Source organism: Morone saxatilis, unplaced genomic scaffold (assembly GCF_004916995.1).
Source record: "Morone saxatilis isolate NCDOM2014 unplaced genomic scaffold, NCSU_SB_2.0 Contig8, whole genome shotgun sequence".
Taxonomy (NCBI): domain Eukaryota; kingdom Metazoa; phylum Chordata; class Actinopteri; family Moronidae; genus Morone; species Morone saxatilis.
In genome coordinates this window covers 8,105,151-8,126,298 of record NW_023340257.1, presented here as the reverse complement: position 1 = coordinate 8,126,298, position 21,148 = coordinate 8,105,151, and the positions used below count along the sequence as shown (strand labels likewise).

The 21,148-nt window shown below is 42.4% G+C and overlaps 1 protein-coding gene across 6 annotated transcripts in view; it reads right to left on the bottom strand.

Annotated features, from left to right (window-relative positions):
- The window catches only part of ets1 (v-ets avian erythroblastosis virus E26 oncogene homolog 1), a 37,851-nt gene extending 16,955 nt beyond the window's left edge, over positions 1-20,896 (bottom strand). For 2 of the 6 annotated variants that reach the window (XM_035679949.1, XM_035679951.1), the window contains exon 1: positions 6,525-6,667. In XM_035679949.1, the coding sequence (XP_035535842.1) occupies positions 6,525-6,585 (61 nt within the window). In that variant the 5' untranslated portion in view covers positions 6,586-6,667. Of the gene's footprint in view, positions 1-4,551; positions 4,606-6,524; positions 6,668-15,151; positions 15,300-19,310; positions 19,480-20,813 lie in introns of those variants that run through there. The other 4 variants (XM_035679947.1, XM_035679950.1, XM_035679946.1 and 1 more) reach the window with 4 other exon arrangements.
- Between the last annotated feature and the right edge of the window lie 252 nt (positions 20,897-21,148).

Sequence of the window (21,148 nt, the reverse complement as noted above, 5' to 3'; positions counted from 1 at the left end):
CTGAAAGTGCATTAACTCTACTGTTTATGCCAAAGTCTCAGCGCTTGATATGACATTATCTCTGAGCTTGAAATGATACGCGCCATCGCCAACAGACGCTAAACATATTTTTGCTAAAAGCTTGATGGAAATTCTTTCGTTTCCAGGAGAACGAGGGAAACAGAGACAGGGCGCTTTCAGCAGGGTTTGGCACTGTATTGCTTGTTTAACTGCCTACAAGCTTTGTTGCTCTGTGATCTTTAACAGTGTGAAAAGGTCTGGTTTTTAGGTATGCCTCAAGTATTAGAGGTTGAGCAACAGTAATTTACTTCTCACAACAGCCCATTGCACAACCTCCAAGTTCTCTATTACTGGGAGGACAAATAATATTGGGAAAAAGCTAAAACCCAATATGCACTGAGCACTACACAAACAAAGATCTGACAGGTCTCACACAACTTGAAGGTTTTGCTGCGATCTCCATATATGTTAAATATTTATAATCAACAGATTTGACTGTCTTGTTTTATCCATCAGTGCGAGGCATAGCGGTGAGAAAAGGGAACTGACAGGCGAGCATTATACTGGAGAGTGCAGGTGGTGCTAGCCTTGCTGTATCCAAGACTAGCCGCCCTCCCAGGCTCCATCCTCTGTTGTAAACACACAGGGGATGCTCTGGGGGGACTGTTTAGGCGTTAAACCAAACACACGACATATCAGACAAACAATTTACTCTCTGTGTTGCATTTTTTTTCCACAGAACATTTTTAGTACAAACTGATACATTCCACAACCAGGTTCCTGATGCATGTATGATTTATGTGGGACAATACACAGACACACATCAATGGAATTGTTTGCGACTCAGACGTTCTTTTGTGCAATGCATATGCACGTTAAGTGTTGTAGTGGCTGGGTTTAATTATACATCACACATATATAAGAGCTTGTTGCTTGTTTGAAGGCAAGCTATGGGCGACAGATGGATACTTGATAAATAAATTCCCTGCAGACCGCAGTGTTTTCATGTTGCATGCCTTGCATTCCACCTCTGTTTTACAATCACTAATGTGCTTCTCACAGCTTTCTTGTTTTCCTCTAATGTGACCAAAAATGACTTGTGGTCTAAGTGGCAAAATGGTTTCAGCTCAAGATGATGAATTACCCTTCTATTTTAAGCTCAGCGTAGGCTCCATGGCTAATAGGAGCATAAAAGATCAAACAGCTGGCCACATCTCTCTTTCTTTATCTTATTTAAGATATGGGTGTTATTTTTCATGACGATGTGAAACACCTCAGCTTTGGCTGAATTGGCTGATTTAAAGATATACATTTGATAACTGGAAAGTTACAACTCAAGAGTTTTGCAATAAGAGATGGAAGTTTTCCAAAACATGCGCATATGATTGCAGATGTGTAAACTCGACTTCTCGATCTCTCTCTCCATATCTCTTTCTTGCGCTTAGGCACACACACACACACACAAAGCATGCACAGACAGACTGACTCATTCCTTAAAAGAATGACTTGACTTCAGGGCATATCGTGCTGCTTCATTTGACAGTGTGACTGGTCATGATGAAAGCAGTGACCATATCTTGTAAAGTTCCTGCTCAATGACTCAACCTTTATCACTGTTAGTTGTAGCTAACTGCATAAAACAAACACATTTTAGGCAGAAAACAGAGCATCTCTCATGCGCATTTATGTGTAGCCAGAAGATTATTTTTCACCAACACAACAGGATTTTTGAAACCAAATGTTGTCAAGGTCAAGTTCTCGTTATGTTCTACATATGTGGACAGCAGATGTGGTCAATAAAGGCAACTCATTTCAATATGTAAAATACAGATACCAGGGAGGTCAGGCTAGGCAGACAAAGGAATCCAGCTGCTTTTACTCTTGTAGCTAAACACCAGAGGCAGCTTAAAAACTTGGAGTCTCATTCCTTGACCTCCTCCGTGGCTGCCAGAACACATGCGACTCCCATTTGAATGTGTCACTGAGGCTAAACTCATCATGAGCACCACAGAGTCGCACCTACACAGCAGACACAGCCACCCACGCAAACACTCCCTTCTTTATCATTCTTTGCTTTGGCAAGCCAATCAGTATCACTATGATGCTGTGGGTCTTATACACAGAGTCTGCGGCCGTGCCCCATTTGTTCACCTGATTACAAAAGCAGCATGCAATGCATGCTGACTCCAAAAACAGGTGGTGTGCAGAAAACACACACAAAAGAGAAAACAAGGGAAGAAAATCTGGAACATACACTGAACAAAATGAGTGACATGGCCTCGTTGAGGACAGCTGAACATCCGTGGTGAAACGCATCTCCTGCCTTTCAGGACAGAGGACTGATTCTCAAAGCAGGCGTGTTTCTAAACTAGCCCAGTTTCCATTCCATTATGGGAAACACAACTCCTAAATGTGGAACCATAAAACAGAAACAGCTACATAGCAAGATGACAAAAAAAGTTGTAAAGCACTCAAGACGATGTTGAGATGAGTGGGTGGTTGTGGAGCCATTTTGGGGCACCGTCAGGCCAGTTAGGGTTCACAGTCAGACTGGTAATGTAGGGAAGGGAGAGGCGTGTAGTAGCGAAAAACCAGTAAGCAAGCCAAGCAGACACACAGTTGGACAGCCAGTGGTGTGTGGTGCAGCAGGCGTCTAGTGCCATGACTCAGGGATTACAAGCAAGGAATGAGTGGGGATGGGACAAAGTGCACTCACCAGGAACTCACTATACACCACATCAAGGAGTCCTCATGTGGCCAACAGAAAGACATTGGAAACAGAGGAAGAAAGGGAAAGGAGGGGGAGGAATACTAGAGGAGGAATTGTGTGAGTGGGTGGGTGAATGATTGAAGAGTTGTGTGTAACAAAAAAAGCTTGTCCATGCTTTATTTCCCCAGCCAAGGAACTTGTTTTCCTTTGTTTTGGTTGTGCTGCTTTTTGTGGAATGTGAGTAAAACAAGAAGCCTGATTGCACAATAATTATTTTGATCTTTTGGGATAGCTAAGACTTGCACCACCATCATATTGACCACACCTTGGAAGGTCTTTCTCTCTTCCTCAACCTCCCCCCACCACCACCATATGCTTACTATTTAGTAGACTGCTGTATCTGGTGCTAACACGCCTTACTTTATGACTAAGCTTCATAAGCAAAGATTAAGGCGTGTAGTCACCAGGGAAGCACCATGATAGGACCCACGCAGTATAATGGTTTAATGTTTATACGTGCAACACAGCAGATGACGGGCTGAATGAAGGAGCAATGAATGAAACGCAGACTGAACGGGGGGATAACCCATTTGATGCAACACAGTGGCATCACTCATCAGCTCGGCAAAGAAGGAAAGACAAGGTCATTGTGGAAACTCACAGACAGCTACTTTACTAGTATCCATCCAATCTGTTGACAAGTCTTACCAGCACAGGGAGGCCCATTGAGTAAGCTGGTATCTGTTGTCCTCTAAGCGCAGACATGGCCTGGTCAAACACTACCTAATGACATATGGGTGACGCCTTGAACACTGGACTGACTAATCAAGTTTGGATCGGGCAAACCATATCGTCCTCAGTTTGACACTGCGCACATCAGATGAAAAACTAACTGGTTTGCTCTGTTTGGCCCGATTCATTGACAGTCCACATCAAGAGAAACCTGGATCACCCAAACAGTGTTTGCACAGCTGCCAGGCAGCCACGCACCCTCAAACATTGGCATATATTACAGCGCGCTACTGAAGGAGTGCTGACACAAACACACGAAGCGAAAACCTGAACCTTATGTAACACCTTCTGTTCTAACACAAGCTACCCCTATCCACACCATACCAACATGGGAGGCACGTTGGAAAAGAAAGTGAGCGAGGCCTCTGTAAGAGTCAGTTGTGTGGCACAGCCTGTGTGTGCATACTGTATGTGGCGGGCGTGGAATGGGATGCCTTATAAGGTGCTGTCAGCAGAAGCATCAGGCACGCCAGTTATAACAAACAGCAGGGTTTCGATCAGATAAAAGCGAGCCTCCCACTCATGCTCCTTCTATGCCTCCATGCATGCCACCCAGCAGGGCATGCTCACAAGCATTCCTGTCAACCACTGAACCCTGACCTTCAGGCCTGATGAACAGGGAGGGAAAGTAAAAGAGAGAGCGACTCACTCAGGTCTAAAACAGACAACACTGTGTGTTGTAAATGATTGACATCCCTCTTCAGTTTTAAATCTATACTTGGATAACCACAGAATGCTACCTGAGTATACTTTAACACTCAATAAGAACTTTGGCAATACAAAAGTAAAAGAAACATGAGTGTAATTTCACAATCCAACACCTTCCCTGTTAATAAAACGTGTCTCTGTAGAGTTGACAGTTTTGTTATGGTTACATGATGCTTTCAGTAATACGCTACCATTATTTGGGTTGCAGTGAAGTGAGTTTGCTGTGTCAGGAATTGACTACTATAACTGAACGGAGGAGTAAAAGCTTTGTGGAACATTAGATGTCTTGTTTGGGTGCACCTCTGACCCTGGCACTGTGTGAACACTTTAAAAGGAATTACCTCGGCTGGAGGGAGAGAGGATATGCCTTGGGTAAGCTGACACTGGCCGCACTTCTGTCGCAAAGAAAAACAAACAATATAGTAAGGTGGGCTGGAAGCTACTCAAGCCTGTTTGTGGGGCATGTATGTATGCATGTATGTATGTATGTGGTTGCATGTGTTGGGAGAAAGAAAAACAGACTTCATCTGTAGTTCCCACAATGGCATAGCTCTTGCTTGTGAAAAGCCCAGAAGCCTTGTCCACTGGGACAGCTGCTACACTCACAATCCAACAAGTCAACAAATGCATTCTGGCTATGGTAAAGAGCCTGTCATGGTCCTTTACACGCCTGTGACAGAGAACATCACTGTTGTGTCTTCTCAAGATCAGCAACAGCCTTGGACATTGGTAGTGTACTTACATTGTAAGCATGGTAATACCAAGGAGTGAACAGAACAGTGTGTGTCTGAGCGAATTGTGGAGAAAAGATGTGTTTTGTGTGAAGTTGTGAACTGCTCCTTGGCAGCCTCAGCTTGACCCGGGCGCAACCAAGTGAGCGCAAGCAGGAGCGAGCATTGCGAAATGGTTTTGCAAGATAGCGCTACGCTTTGGCAACTTAACTGCAGCTGTCAGCACTTTTTATGTGTGTTTGTGAGATATGTAAGTGTGAATCTATGCTCTGCAGGTATTGACAGTGAGGAGAAGGTGGTTACTGTGGTGAGTCACAGCCCCTCAGTGGGTCAACACACTAGCAATTAGTATCAAATTTCCATGATGCATCAATGCAACTTGCTGCTCTACTAAGAGGTTCAATGCCACCTGAGCTGCAGAAACACAGGGGATTAGTTCATGTAAAAAGCTGCTTAATGCAAATCATCCAAACATGCCACCATGTGTAAAAAATGAGAAGTGAAACCACACAGAGGTTTAAAGCCAAACGCAAACACAGCTCACAGCTTCTCTGTATGTGCCCTGGATTACCCCTGGAGCAAGCCAAGTCTTCCAGGCAGTGGGGTCAGAGAGGCAAGCCTCAGCACTGCAGATTCATCACCTCAGCCTGCCTCTCCTTCCCTCTGGAAAGTCAGTTTCAACCACCCGGAGGAGGGGGAGGCCGAGTAGAAGGGAGGGAGGTAGAGGAGACAGCGGGGTTGGTGGGGAGGGGAGTGATTAGGCACTACTGCCTGTCTCCCATGCTGGCTGGGCAGAATGCCCTGGCTCTCCCAGTGTGGCACTGGCTACAGGGTCAGAGATGGGTACTTAGATGAGAGAGAGAGAGGAGATGGAGACAGATCCCCAGTGAGATCAAAGCGGAATGAAAGAGAGGGATACCACTTGTACACCAAAACTACAAAGCATGTATCAACAGTCAATTCGAGGAACACACAACTAAAACAAAAGCATACATGTAAAAGTTTAACCCGAGAAAGCAATCAGTTTAAAACACACAGTGTGTCACAGAGTACGTCAGCTACATGGAATGATAAAACACTGGGAATGTCACAACAATTGCTCCTATGATGATATTTGTTACGTGCTGTGTTGTGTAACAATTAATGTAGCCTACATTAAGTCCACTTTTGGGATCGACTTCAACAAACGTGAGAATAACTTTATCACACAGGCCCATGTTTTTTACAAACAACATCATAATGTAAATTCCAAAAAGTCACAGCAGTCAGAGCCTGATTCATTCCATCAAATTAAGTAACACACACTGGTTATCTTATAGGCTGTGGCATGACTGCACAGCCCCTGGCGTGAGTGCATTTTTAAGTGTTGCGTGTTGTCCAATCTTGAGCAACACACCAACCAATCGTCTTCACACTGAAAATACGTTCAGGACGTTATGTCCCTCTCAGCGCATGTAATTACCGAGAATCATCAGTGAGGTGGACGTCAACGCAATCCGCCACCAGCTGGTTACGTTACAAGGAAACATTTAGGAGTAACGTTAGTCCCGTGTTAGCTGTCACAGAAGAGTTGTATTACTCACCGTCAATCTTTTCAGCCTTTATGATTGTTAACGTCGGTTTCATATCGACAGCTGCCGTCATGATCTCAGATCAGATGGCCTCAGTAACGCCAGCGTCCCTTCTTTATCTCTAACAGCTCCAAAAATAAAAAAAACACACTAGATATATATAGAGGGGGGGGGGGTCTTCTTTCCTCTTGGCAGCCCCCGGTCAATTTACTGGCCGATTTGGATTTACCTGGTCCTCCACACCCACACAAATTCAGTTTCTTCCTCATCCTCTACTTATCTTTTCTCGTTTTCCCTCTCTCCCTTTCGGCTACATGTACACAACACTCCTCTTTCTCGTTCTATTCTTACTACTCATCAACCACACTCACTTCTTCTTCTCTATTCAATCTGGGCTATGGGCTTGCATCGCGCCGAGCAGGAGTGCGACGACAGCTGGAAGGGCGGTTGTTTAGGGCTGGACTTTGCCAGGTTGTTCACATTCAATTACAATGCCCCCCTCCTCCCTACAAACACTCACACACACACACTACTACCACCTCCCCCGTGTCTCTGTGAGAACCAAGACCCCCTTCGCGTCATCGTACGCTGTTAGGAGTCTACATGTTCCCGCACATTACTGGCGTTTTTACAGCGATGAGAAACACTCTGGAGATGTGACAGAGAGCCTGAGAAAGAACTGTAAATGCTTAACCCCATTACTACCTCAGTATGACAGCAAACAGTTCGTTCAACAATTCCCATCATACTGTCTTCATGCCAAAAAAAAAAAAAAAACATGTCCTGGAATGTTACAGCCATCTTAAATGGGAGACAAACAGCATGGAGTACTTTATACAGTACAGTATATTTCACACACTGGCAGCCCATATGGGGATATTTTCAGAACAGCATTGTGGTACATGAGCAATCTGTCTTTGGAGATGTTTTAGATCTTAAAATAGTTTCAGTGTAGTTTATGTGTGACTTCGACAACAGTCTGTTGAGGAGAGTCAGTGACCGTCTGTGTCCTATATTCTGCAGGTCTAGGCTTCCTCATAACTTGTAACTCACCCTCATAAACACCTCAGAGTATTTCCTGTTCACCTTGTGCTGATCAATAAAAACCAACCGTGTCTTTTTTTCTTTTCTTTTTTTTACACAGCTGCAATGGGTATTAGTGAGGAGGTACATCTTTGCAGATAGGTATGGTATTGTATATACAAATGAAAATGAAGTACATAAACAGTGCACATTAAAATCAATCAAACTGAGTCTCCTTTCACTGGGACCGTCAATGGAAATTCAGTTTGAACAGGACAAACCGCCTGTTCTAATTCTCAGTTTGCATTGCTTTTTTTGTCCTTTGTGTTTTCTTATCTACAGTAATCAGAAACAATGACCATGCCTTACTGGAAATTGAATCAAGATTTTGTTCTGCCACTGGAAAAGAACAAAGAGCAGAGAATGACAGGGCTTTTTAGCTACAGTAAGGCTCCACTCTGAGCAAACCACTGCCATTAGGGAACACCTCCCATGGCAACAGAAACAGTAATAACTGATTATAATAGTGATTCTCACACAAGTTCCACTGGAACCTACTGCTTTTAACAAAAGTGCGAAAATTGAGCTCAAGCAAGAAACACTGAAGAGACAGTATGGATTCAGGTATTTTCCGTTCTAAAAAGAAACAGTATAAGAAGTCTCATCATAAGCAACCTTGTTAGAGTGAGTCATATGGCGCAACTATGATGGACTTCAATATGATACTTCTGCATGTGCTATATCTATGCGTGTATGGAGGCTGGGGAGCCAGGGATATTGATCACACATGGATTTTTAAACCGGTGGTACTTCACCGGCTCCATTAGCAGCCCAGGATCAGGTTTCATTGGCCTGATAGGAGCCTCGTCTGGGAAGAGTGCTGGTGGGTTCTGCGGTGAGAGGAACTGCCTCACCAGGGGCAAAGTGGAAGGGGGGGTGATGGAGGAGAAGAATGGAAGGGGGGAACAGTACCTCTCACTTCATCTCAGTCAGTCTCTCACTCTCTCTGACTGGACCTCTTTGTTTTCTGTTAATGAACTCCCTCGTATCTGTTCTTAAAAGGACAGCCCGGGTCCTTTCATGCCTAAGGGCAGCCATTAGGGTTTAATGGTGTTGCTGACTAATATCTAGGCTGGCGTCACTGTAGCCAGTTTCAATTTGGGGTTTCTTCTGCCTGTCTTTATGTCAGATTTTTTTTAGTTTGTTGTTGCTGCTTTAATTGTATTCTTACCAATAATTTTCAGAATGCATACTAAAGCTGATATAATATAAACAGAACTATTAAAGTAAAATTGTACAAAACATACAATAAACAAGCAGTTAACTGACAAAGTGAAGCCAAAAAGCATTGTTGTTTTAAATTCCCATTGCCAGGAAACATCTAAATATATTTCTGTTGTTGTATCTCAAAACAGTATGTTACTGATCTGTTTCTCAGAGCAATGACCATTTCTATTGCTTAGACAGCCTGGTGTACAATGACCCTGAAGACAAACACATTTTTATGAACAGCACACTGACATGAGGAAAATTATTCCCATAAAAAATGCAACGGTTAAATACTAAACATTTGGTTTATCTTCACAGTGATCTCTATATCAACTCTAGGAACTGCTTGTGTCAAAGTTTTGCACAATACCAACTAAAAAAAACAGCTATTGTTGAAAGAAACTGTGTAATTTCCTATTTAGACAGAGGGATTGTTAATTGTCTTACACTCATGAAACAACCAGCCAGTATCAGTACGCTTGAGGACACATGTCCCAGATCAAACAAGTTTTGGTTTCAGTGTCTCTGCTCTTCACCTGGCAAATGCTGTTGCCATGGTTTTGACAGTTAGCCGGCTTCACTCATTTGCGTTGCAGTATAGAACCCCTAGCTGAAGCAGCTCTCTCTCTCCTGCTCGCTGTCTGTCTCTTACTGGCACATCTGTGTTGTCTGTCAGTGTATAATCCTTAGATGTAACCGTTGCACCTGCTACTTTTCACAGAGTTAACTGAAAGGTTATTCGATTTGGAGCAATCCATACAGCTGTCAAGTGATATTTGTCTTTGATGTCGGTGATCTTGCAGCAAGTGACAAGAGTCTTGAAATTTCAAACTATGCTTTCTTTCACATTTACAAACATAAAATCTGAAATGCTTATCGCAGACAATGGATATGGCTTGACAAGTCCGGTATGTTGTGTGAATGGAGAGCATTTAGCATGTAATCAATCAGTCACTCATTTACAGACACTCGGGCACACATACAGATGGCTGTTGGACACGCACACACAGACAGAGAGACAGAGTGAGAGAGAGAGAGAGAGAGAGAGAGCAGACAGTATAACAGTAAAACAGTGGGGTCCTCGTGGCCTCTGTCTAGTAGCTTAGTCTCAGCTCTATCTGTGGGGTGGATGCTGTCTGAAGGTGCCACAGGCTGGATGCACTCCAGCTGAGATCAGAGGGTTGGGACAGGAATGGTGTATCCCTGTGTGTGTGTGTGTGTGTGTGTGTGTGTGTGTGTGTGTGTTCATCTTTCTCTTGTGTCTCACATTCCAAAATCTCTTCTGAGAGCATGTGTGTGCACGTGTATCAGCCAGTGTATGTGTCTGTGTGTGTGTGCATGTGTGTGTGTGTGTGTGTGTGTGTGTGCGCTCTGCTAAATTGTGTGCATGTAAGTGCACTGGGAAAGTAGCGGGGCCTCCCTGAACAAAGGCTCAGCTCTTTTCTGAACAATTAGCTTCGCTAAAAAGGACATCTCTTCCTCCATTAGCGGCACCACGTGCCCCCCATCACTCCATTGTGCAGATAATTCAATTATCCCCACCCCCCTCTGAGCCTCTTTGCCTCCCAGACCTCCCTCTTCTCGTCTTGCCCTCCCTCCTTTCTGTTACCACCGCGCTCTCAGATAAAGCTCCGCTAGCCCCTGAAGCTGAAGGGAAAATACATCAGTCTGCAGTTTTAATTTATTTCTCATTGAATAAATAAAGATTGTACATTACAGTAAGTGTCAACACTCAAAAGAACAGTACATACTGGAAAGATAATGATCTGGCTGTGAAAATACAGTTTCTGGTTGTTGTATTTTGTTAATTGTTGTATAAATAGGCTTTACATTGAGTGGGATGAATTGACTAACTTACAATAGGATAGTCTCGATTCCACTATGAATGCACATAACAAGACACAGTGAGAGGTATTGACTCTTACCATTATCAGTGTACACTCATTGTAGTTAACAGTCTGTGAATATTGCCAAACTCATGGCATAAGCATTAAAACAATGGGAGGTCTCTCTTAGGATTCATTAAAGCACCACCTTTCCTGATGAGCTGGCATCTGTTGCATCATCACCCGTCAGTGATTGCGTGCGTTTCAGATCTGTATGTTCTCCAACTGAAGTGGTCCATAATTAGTCACTGCGCTATCAAGAGGAACTTACCACAGTAACACTTCCTTGAAATAAACTCATAGAACTCTGTGAAAGGGAAGTTTAAAAATCTGGTATTTGGCTGATGCTTTAGAGCAGAGAATCTCTTTAAAAATACAAACAAAGGAAAATAATAAGGTCTGTCTTGAAGGAGGGGGGTCAGTAGCTTTTAGTTAGGATAAATACTGAGACATGCCTTAAGGTCAATAGTATTTCTTTGGAAAAGAAGAAATCACCAGAAACTTGTAGTTTTTCTTGTAGTTCATCAAAGCAGTACTTTGAGTTATAATATAGAAATAAGTGGCTACTGTAAATGCCACATTTCTACTTACAATGCAACCTCTTCTCAGAAGTCTGATGTGGAAACTCAAATGCTAAAAAGTTCTAAAAATACTTAATAATGTTCAGTGCAGTAGTAAGAGATTGCCTCTTTCCTCTGTTTATTGACTAACATCTCTTGCCTAAGAACTATACAGTTCAAATCTAGGACCATGGCAGCGGTGTAGCCCATTCCTCCACAGTTGTCTGTCGCTTTTCCGTGTTTCCACTCTTGTTTTGTTTTATTGTTGGAGGGGGAAGTGTGCGCCGGCCTGATTAGCATCACTGTTTCCTCCTTTCCCATAACCCCCCAGACCCCCGCAGGCTGCCTGTTTACTTTTAGAAATAAAAAATGGGCCTGCGCCCGTGAGGACGTGCCCCTCATCAGAGGCGAAAGCCCCCCATCTCTCCCCCCTCAAGGCTCCACATCTCAGATCCTCCTCCCCTTGTCTCCTCTCCTCCCTCCAGTCCCAGTCCAGTGACTTATCCCTCTCTTTATCCGTCCTCTCTCCTCAAACTGTATTCCGCCCACTCTCCTTTGCTTTCCACCCAGTTCCCCTCCTCTTTCAACTGTCCAGCTGTCAAATCACATCAAATAAAACAGGCCAATGGTCCCTGAGTGCCAGATCACAGCTGTGTCTGCATGTACTAAATGGGAGGGCATGTTTAAATGTACAGTGAACTCATGAGTGCCTGGGAGTGGATGTGTGTGTGTGTGTATGTGTTCATGTGTGTGTCTGCTTTACTGAATGGGAGGATGCAGTAATACAATACACACCAGAGTGCAGGGTGTGAATTTAATGAATGAATATGTGGAGTGCGCATCACTGCAGGATGTTGGTGGTGTGTGATATCTGTGCCTGGATTTCGATGAGATCGCACAGAAACACACATTCACTCTGTTTTTTTCCCACACACACACACACACACTCACAGTAAATTTTCACAGTGGGAGTTTACATCAGGCCCTGTGGTGTGGGTGTTGGATAGTGAAGAGTAGAGCTGGGTTAGTGTAAACATCACCATGGCATGGCTGTTGTCAGGAAGCAGTGTGTGTGACATTGGGCTCTGGGCCAAACATGCAATGGTCCTTTAACGTCCAACATCCCCACCTCACATCTGCTCTCTACTCTTTCTTTCTCACACTAGCACATTTCATTTTAACAACACCCAATCCATTCTCCTAAAAGTGACTTGAGCTTGTTAACTTAAATAAAACATATCAACCCATATATCCAAGACAGTGGATTTAGTTTATGAGATTGTTAAGAATGTTGTTAACAAAGGACGTATACCTGCAGTGCTTTAGAAGGTAACTGGTTTTGTTTTCATTCAGTGATCACCTTGTAACTATTGTTCCAGTAAAATATTTTGAAAAGGCTTTATCTTTTTAGAATTAAAATTTTAGTCTAGTTTGAACTTAAATGTCTATAATCATAATTGTTATAACATTACATGACAATGTGAAAGGGGCCACTCATACTGATGAACCGCCAGGTAATTGTTACCTGAATTTGCAGCTCCCCTTGACTTTACAGATTTTTACAGCAATTTGTCAGCTCATTCTTTAGCTGTCTGGCCCATAATTTTGCCATTTTAGTTCACTCTCACTGACAGCCATTGTGAAAGAGTTCTAAAGATCCACTGCACACTACCTGCTAAGAACCAAATGGCAGATACACACAGTTAGCAAGTACTTTGTGAACATATTGGAGAAGCTAAAGAGCCAGATATTTCCCTTTGGAGTTAAAAGAGAGCAAATATTCAGAAACATAGCTCCAAATGACTGGCCATGTAAATAAACAACAGTTTGCTAACTTAACGTTCAACTTAAAGGAGTAGTGTAGGATTTAGTGGTATTTAGTGCTGTAGTTGCAGATTACAATACCCTCTCCTCACCCTTATGTTGCAAGTGTATAGGAGAAACTACGGTAGTCATTAAACTGTCCATTCTCAGCTACTGAAGTAACATGTATGTAATGGCAGAGGGAGCAGGTCCATAGAGAGGACCACTCCGTCTGTAGATAAATATACAACAATTCTTATTTCAAGGTTATTATACACGAATGAAAGCATACATATGAATTTATATCATTGTGGCCAGAAAATCTAGAATGAGTTTGTATTTACACGTTTGTACGTATGTACTGTTGCTGGTGATGTTTTACTTTTGACACATCTGAATCAAACAGAATCTTTAATTGATTGACTAATATGTTTCCTGGTTCCTGGATAAAATACTTTCAATGTTGATGAGCAAAAACATAGTCATAATTAAAAACTAGCACAAGCTCAGTGGTAAAAAATGAATGGTATGCACATGTACCTTCAAAGTAGAAATCTAAAGTGCTAAATCACATATACAGCAGCAGGAATAGGAAATTGGCTGTACCTTCACTTGTAATTATATACAAATTGAATATGAGGGTTTTGAAATAGCAAGTGCAAAATATTCAAGGGGAGACCATGTTTTCAGTTTGAGAGAAATGAGTCAAAGCAACGGCTGCTGGGGCTGGAGACTGTATCAGAGGTTATTTAGCTACTTTTGAGGTTAGCAGAGACTCATAACACCAAATGCTGATAGCACAAAAACTTCAGCAACTCTATATGACACCACCAGCAAGAGCTAAATGACTAACAACATCTCCAGGTGGCTCGAATGCTCTGCATAGTGTAGGATTTAGGAGAAGGATGAGAAAAAAAAAGGTCAACGCTCGGTCATTTTTTTCCACTCAGCAATGTTTATGTCAACGGTTTAGCGCTGGGAGCAATGAAGTGAGGGCTCCAAAGGAGTGTGTCTCTGGCAACAAACATCAGCAAATCCCATCAAATCCTGACTCCCTCATACACACACACACATATGCACACTCAGCCCCCCTCCACCTCTCCAGAGACCAAACCAGAGGCTTGGGAAAAAGATGGCCGCCCTTTGGCCCCCTGTCTTGCCCCCTGCATCCAGCTCAGGGAGGTGACGGAAGAACGCTTGTGCCCCCCAGCACCCCTACCCTACTCCCGTGGCGTGCGTCCCAGTCCACCGGCATCAATCACTTTTGAAGACGAGAAGAGGCCAGAGTCAAACACAGGCAAATGCACTGGAAGGAATGTTCCAGTTTAAAATATAACTCATTCGAAAAAAATTACAGAAAAAAAAACAGAAAGAGAGGACTGGAAGCACAGAAATGCAGGGCATTTGGTTGTCCCCAGAAGAAAAGAGACGGAGAGTAAGAGAGAGACAGAGACATAGGGGGTATCTGGTAAAGGCATTGGCCTCAGGGTCAACATCACCAACATCCCAACAGGCCAAATCGAAACTGTGTGTGTGTCTGTGTCTAAAAAAAAATAAGTAAGGGAGTTTAAATGTGTGTGTCAAGATCACAAACATGAATGCTCAAGTGTGACTGATTGTCCATTTAGCATTCCGGTTAACACAAAGTCTTTTGTTCGCTCTAAGTTGTTTATTCATAGTGAACTACTGACTGTTGGATTGATTTGATCATTATGAAGCATGTACAGTACAAAAGAAGGTAACTTGTGTGTTCTTTTATTTTTATAGAATAAATGACCAGTGTGTAGGATGTAGTGACATCTAGGGGTGTAGTTGCAGATTACACCCCCCTTGCCACACCCTCCCTTTGCAAGTGTGTAGGTTAAACTATGGTGGTAGCACGAGCTGCATCAAAGTTGCTAACAGATATCTATTTGGCACAATAGGAAATTATTTAATGATAAAGGGTTAACTTAGAAATTCAAATACCAATATTGTTAAGTTATGGATCTAACAAACACAGTATATTATACTACTGACCATGACTGAATGCATTTTGCCTCTTCTTCCACTAGCACATACTGTGTTTGAGGTCAGACTGTCTGTGTTTAGTTCTTACCTGTAGGGCACATGTCATGTCCATTGGGTACCTCCTGCAGGGTTATATCCTGGATGTAAAGGGGCTGTGATGGATAGTACTGCTGCTGAGGGTGAACCACACCTGGGAACTGGGTGTGAGGCCCCACTGCCACCCCTCCACTCTGCCTCTGGAGACAAACAACACACTGTATAGGTTAGCCAAAATGAACTGAGCAACATGGAATAGATGATGACTGTATTGATTTATTCCTGTACACTTAGGTGTGCTGCTGAAGAGCAATTTTCAACCACCTCATACATGTGAAACTAATATCTGAAACTAAATGTAAAAAAAAAACCCGTAAGCCAGGAATGGGGATCCATTATATTATTACATTATACAAATCACTTAGCTCAATAAAAAACTTTGAGCAGACAATGAGCTAAAATCTATCAACAGGGTTTCTAAAGGACTCAGTTTCTGCATCTGACAATAACTGATAATGTCTTCTTAACAGTGGTTATGATGATCCAGCTCAACTAGTATAGAATAAAACATTTTAGTTTGGATCGAATTAGTTTCCAATCAACTATTTCAATAGCTGAAATAGTTTGAATTCCAACACAAAATCATACTTAAACCATTGCAGGGGCAGTGCAACTTGTCAGTGTTTTACTGTTCTGAAAACAAATCAATGTGTGTTTTCGTGAAACAAATAAGTTTAGCCAGAATTATATCTGTTAACCCATGAAAAAACGTTTATTTTTGTGCCTGGGGATGTAGTGAAAGATTAAGCTGGAAACAACTGATCAAACTATCCAGTGGCTTTGGCCGACAGCGCAACCTTGGATTTTGAAAACAATTTTTTCATTGTTTTCCCGCACAGATAACCCTTGCAGCTAAATTTGACTCATTCAGTTTATCTTCGCTGTGTTGTTTTATCCCACTTATCACAGAAATGTTCACATAAGAGGTTGCACCAAGGGGAAGTCTAAAGTCAGCACTTGACAGGGGAGCCAGGAGAGATATGGAATTCTATGTGGATACAAGAGATAGTAAGGAAGAAGATAGCCACTTAGCCATTTTTAGCATATGAAAACCTTCTTTTGACAACAAACAAAAAACTCAATAGATATTGTTGGACATTTCTGTTTGAAAGTGATGTGAACAGGGGATTGAGCTTTTTCTCACAATAGTGTGTCTGACTAGATTTGCTCTATTTAACTTGTCATGTTAAATGAGAGTTATAAAATATGTTTTAATAATACAATTGTGAATATTGACAGTGTTTCTAATGTATTTCTGTACACATGATGTTGTCTGCTTTTCATCTGAGACGTTAATGAGCAAGAAATGAGCATTTCATACTAACATGTAAAAGGAGACTAAAAGAAAGCTAGTCCTGCCAATATTGCCTCCAATAAGAGGGATGTTATAGGTCATATATGTAACTGACAGAGTGACTGCTGATCTGATAAGCACCCCCTGTTTAAGCACAGCAGCATTTATCAGTAGCCGTCGGGCAGCTTTATGAATGGCAAACATGGTCGGAGGATCAGGGAGGGCAGTTTACGAGGTCTTTTGGAGGTTTGTGTGGGACGCTGCCTTCTCCTATCAGTCCAGTCAGCAAGGGGGAAAAGTTAGATAGGCATGGATGGAGCCACATGGATTATTTATGGATTAGACAGATAGACTGACATAGATAACAGCGGAGATGTGATGCACACCATAATATACTATTTGATCAGTTCAAATGTAGACTATCAATGCAAAGGTCAGTTTGGAAAATGAACAAGAACAGCTAACGACAAGCTTGAAATAAATACTGTACTGTACAGGTACATGTCATAAATACATTAAAATTCAACATTCAGCGACACCATCTTGAATAAAAAAAGACTAGCAGGCAGTATATTTCACTTCTGTGAGGTCTGAACTGGCACACTGACTGTGTGCTAAGCCAGCCTTCCAAGTTCAAATGATCCCATATCTGACCGATATGAGTATTTATACTATAAACAGGTTTGTGTATTTGATGTTGTGCCTCCAGTCTAAAACTTAAGCCTATATTGAGATTTGAGTGCAATCATAGATTTGCTAGTTTGCTGAACCTCTGACGTTACTGAACACATAGAGAGGTACATATATTTTAAACTAGTTTTTCAATCTGGGCACATAAAACCTACAGTACTTTTAATACTAGTCATTTTCTAAAACGACAGACATTTCCAGGTTACAAATATTCCTGTTCCCATGCAGTGTGTATATAGCTTATTTATTCATTTGTTCATTCATTCGTTTCGTCACGTTTCTGTATCTGCCCCCAAGTGGTTCTTTTAAGGAATTGCAGTGTCTACAGTTAGCAGACAGGTGTAATTAAAAACATGTTAAACAAAAAAAGCAGATATAATTGATAACAATAATTACAGGCTGCAGTTCATGCATGTTGGCTCACTCGTCATTTGTGACTTCCTACAATGAATTTGATACTACTGATGAATTTAAATATTTGCCATAATCACTCCCCATTTAGCATATAGTGCACTATATTCACCCTTCAACATTTTATTGACAGTCATAATACTGTAAAACAGTGGGGTTCAAATGTACCCAGTCTGGTTCTCAGTTGAGCACCAGTGCAATATTGGGTTGATTTAACCCAGTACCAGTGGGTGGAAAATCAGCCAACAGAGAGTTGTTTTGACCCAGTAACCCAATAATATAAAAATAACACCCACAGTGGGTAATCGTCTCATTGATATTGGGTCAAGTTAACCCAATATTGTGTCAGTAAATTATGCTAATTCATAAATGTCTGAAATCTCAATTTACTGCTCACTTTTGAGTTAACTACTGTCTGTTACATACTGGGAAATGATTGAGGGACTGATTTCAGACACAGCCCAAGTCACTTGCTGCATGCCTCTCTGCACTATACTGCATAACTAACTGCATAACTATGCGGGGTACTAAGATGTTTATATTTGTCATTAGAACTATTTTTGTGAAAAAAACTAAATCAGAAGGTTGAGTGTAAACAATTCTAAACCAACACTCTGCTACAAATGTGTTGCGTATGTTGTACTCCTGTGTTGGATAATCTCCGGATAAACTAAGATCACCATTGCAGGTGCAGGTGGCCTCTTTTTTTAATTTTTTCTTTTTCTTTTTAATTGCTACCGGCTGCTTGGAAGCCTAGATTTTTCCCCCCGACTGTTCTCTGCATACATGTAAACACAAAAGATAAAACACATCAGGCCCTGCTCCTTTTTGCTGATAATTTATGTAAATTCTAGGCAATAGAGCCACCGAGGTGACCCAGGTCCACCTTTTGACCAAGTCTGCCCTGGTATACAGTAGTCTCAATTTCAAAGGCAAGCCCCACCACCTGAGCCAATTAGGACCCAGGGAGCTGTATCCTTCTATGTTTTCTATCAGGCCTGGGTGGGGTTGCCATTTGCATATAACCTCAGTCTCTTATCCTAATGTGCCGGCGCTCTGCATACAAATCGAGGCATTTATTTTGCCGCTCCTTGGCCTTCACCCTTCAAATGCTCATCTGACAGGAATCCCAATGTTCCCAGCTACCAATGTCTCTGACTCTGTATTCAGCTCTCTCATTTGGAAAGCGTTAAGAGCCTTGGTGTTCTTGCAAACAGACTGCTGCAAAGCACTGTGCGGGTGCTGAGAAAAGTGTTATTCTGTAGGGATGGTCTGACTCCAATTTGATTGGTTAGTGGCAAGGTTGGGGGCCTACAGGTCTCAATATTTACAATATTACTTGCTAAAGAGAAGTCTTTTTGGCGCAGGGTGGTTGTGCAACACAGAGGAGTTCACAAGGGCGATTTCACAGCCTTGTAGAAAATCATCTTGTTCAACAGCTCTGTTTCCTAACTTTTGACGAAATCACGAAGAACAGCATGTACAGATACAGGCGATATTAGTGCAACTCTGGCACATTAAACTCAGCAGGAAAAGTGTTCAGATAGAGTGTGTTCCTGTGAGGTGATGGGATCCAGAGTTGCTAGTACACAAACGAGCACACCGCTTACATGCACCTCCTGCACACATTCCTGCACTGCCATGTGGCTGAGAGGCTAACACACACAAACTCATTCCCTGACACTCCTGGCCGGCTGTGTGGCATGTAGCTGAGACAAGACCTTAACACAGAGGTAATTTACAAGGGAGGTCTTACCATTGCGCCCAGACGGTCACAGGGGTGAAGGGCCGGGTAGGAAGAAACTGGATCCATGTAGTAACTCATCACGGAGGCTGTGGACAGGAGAAGCAGGGCCTGCTGAAGGGATCAACACAGAAAAAGACGAGGCTGGGTGGAGCGACCTATCTATCACGCGCTGTTTACACTGTGTGCAAGTGTGTGGTGTATATTGTGTGTATTTGTGGGTGTACGTGTAGGTGTGTGGGAGAGGGGAGAGAGAGGGAGGGAGGGAAAAGGGGGTTTAAAAAAGAGAAAGAGGGGACAGAGTGAGAAATTTGAGCTGGATTTCAATAATCTGCAACATCAGCACAGTTTAGAAGGGGTGAAAACTGTGGCTTGGGGCAAACACAATATCATGTCATTGCATTCAGTCTTTGTGTGATTTAGGTTAACTGGCTTACAGGAGTGTTCTGATGTATTTCTTTTTAAGTACACTCTGCTGATTTTTATGTGGAAAAAAAGAAGGATTTCAGCTGAAGAAAATCCATCCATCCAGAGTCTTGTCAACCTAATATTTCCATCACTTCTCTCTCTCACTCTATCACTCCCTTCTCCTTGCGTAAAAAAACTGCCTCCTCCTCTCCTCTGCCTCACCTCTTCCTCCTCCTCTTTCTCCTCCTCCTCCTCCTTCCTCTTCCTCTCCTTCCTCCCCTCCAACACTTTGCCTATCACTTAACATTGTTTACTTGAAGCAGCATCAACAAAAGAGACTGCAAACTGAGCTGAATGATTACATTAGAGAAGGAATGGTGTATATGGGCAGTGGCAGGTCCCATCCTCCTCACATTCATATGTTAAGCAATTTGGCATATCTAGTTTGTGGCAGCTGCTGACAGACTGAGGGAAGATGCGCCAGTGCTCAATGCTTGCAGATGTTCACCAGCTCAAAAAGATTCAGATGCTCTTGTTTCAGAAAAAAATTACCCATACACAAAGTGAATAATGTGCAAATCAGCTCTGTCATTCAAATGCATGCACTACCTTTAGGCTTTTACTTTAAATGTCATTCATTTGATGGGGAAAAAAAGAAATTAAGAGCAAAGTATTCATATAGCTCTAATTAAGCATTTTGTTATAAAAATAGATCCTACTATATATTGTGTATTTTGACTAGTGCTCTATCTGAAGGCAGATTCAAGCTTTTTTCAAGTGACAAAAATTAAATAAAAATTGAGGTAAAGTTCATTTTTAAAAGGGGTAAAAATGTGCATGCAACTTTACTTTGTTTTTTAATAGCGTTTTGAACGCTGCGGTAAGGTCGCAAAAATCAGCGGAGATGAAGCAGTCGCATATCAGCTTTTAAAAAAAAGCGCGCTGCACGCTTTATGAGCATTCCTGACGGGAAAAAACAGAAACTTTAAAGCCAACACTTTCACCCTGCTCCATTAAAGGACCGCCGAGCACCGGTGATACCACACGTCCTCTCATCCTATAGGTTGACTTGCAGTTAATTTTGGTAGAATAAAACTTTGCACTTACCGACTGCGGTGTGAGAAGTTTCCTATGAACTGGAAGCGCTGGGCAGTTGAGTGTGACAGCTGAGCGGTGGACTGCAGAGATGCTGTACCTGCTCGCAGCGAGTCCCACAGAGGAAGGAATATTATGCACACTTTTAGTCCCTCCCTCAATCATACGGTGATCGTCTCCAAATTCTCTTTTCCTTTGTATGTTAGTCTTTCGACTTCACATGCAGCCACGGTGCAGGTGTGAACTTGCAGAGAGCCTGTGATGGTCAATAATGGATTACCCAAGTTTTCCAGTGTAACACCCCTGTGATATTCCTCTTTACTGTAATATTCCAAAATCCCGTGGGA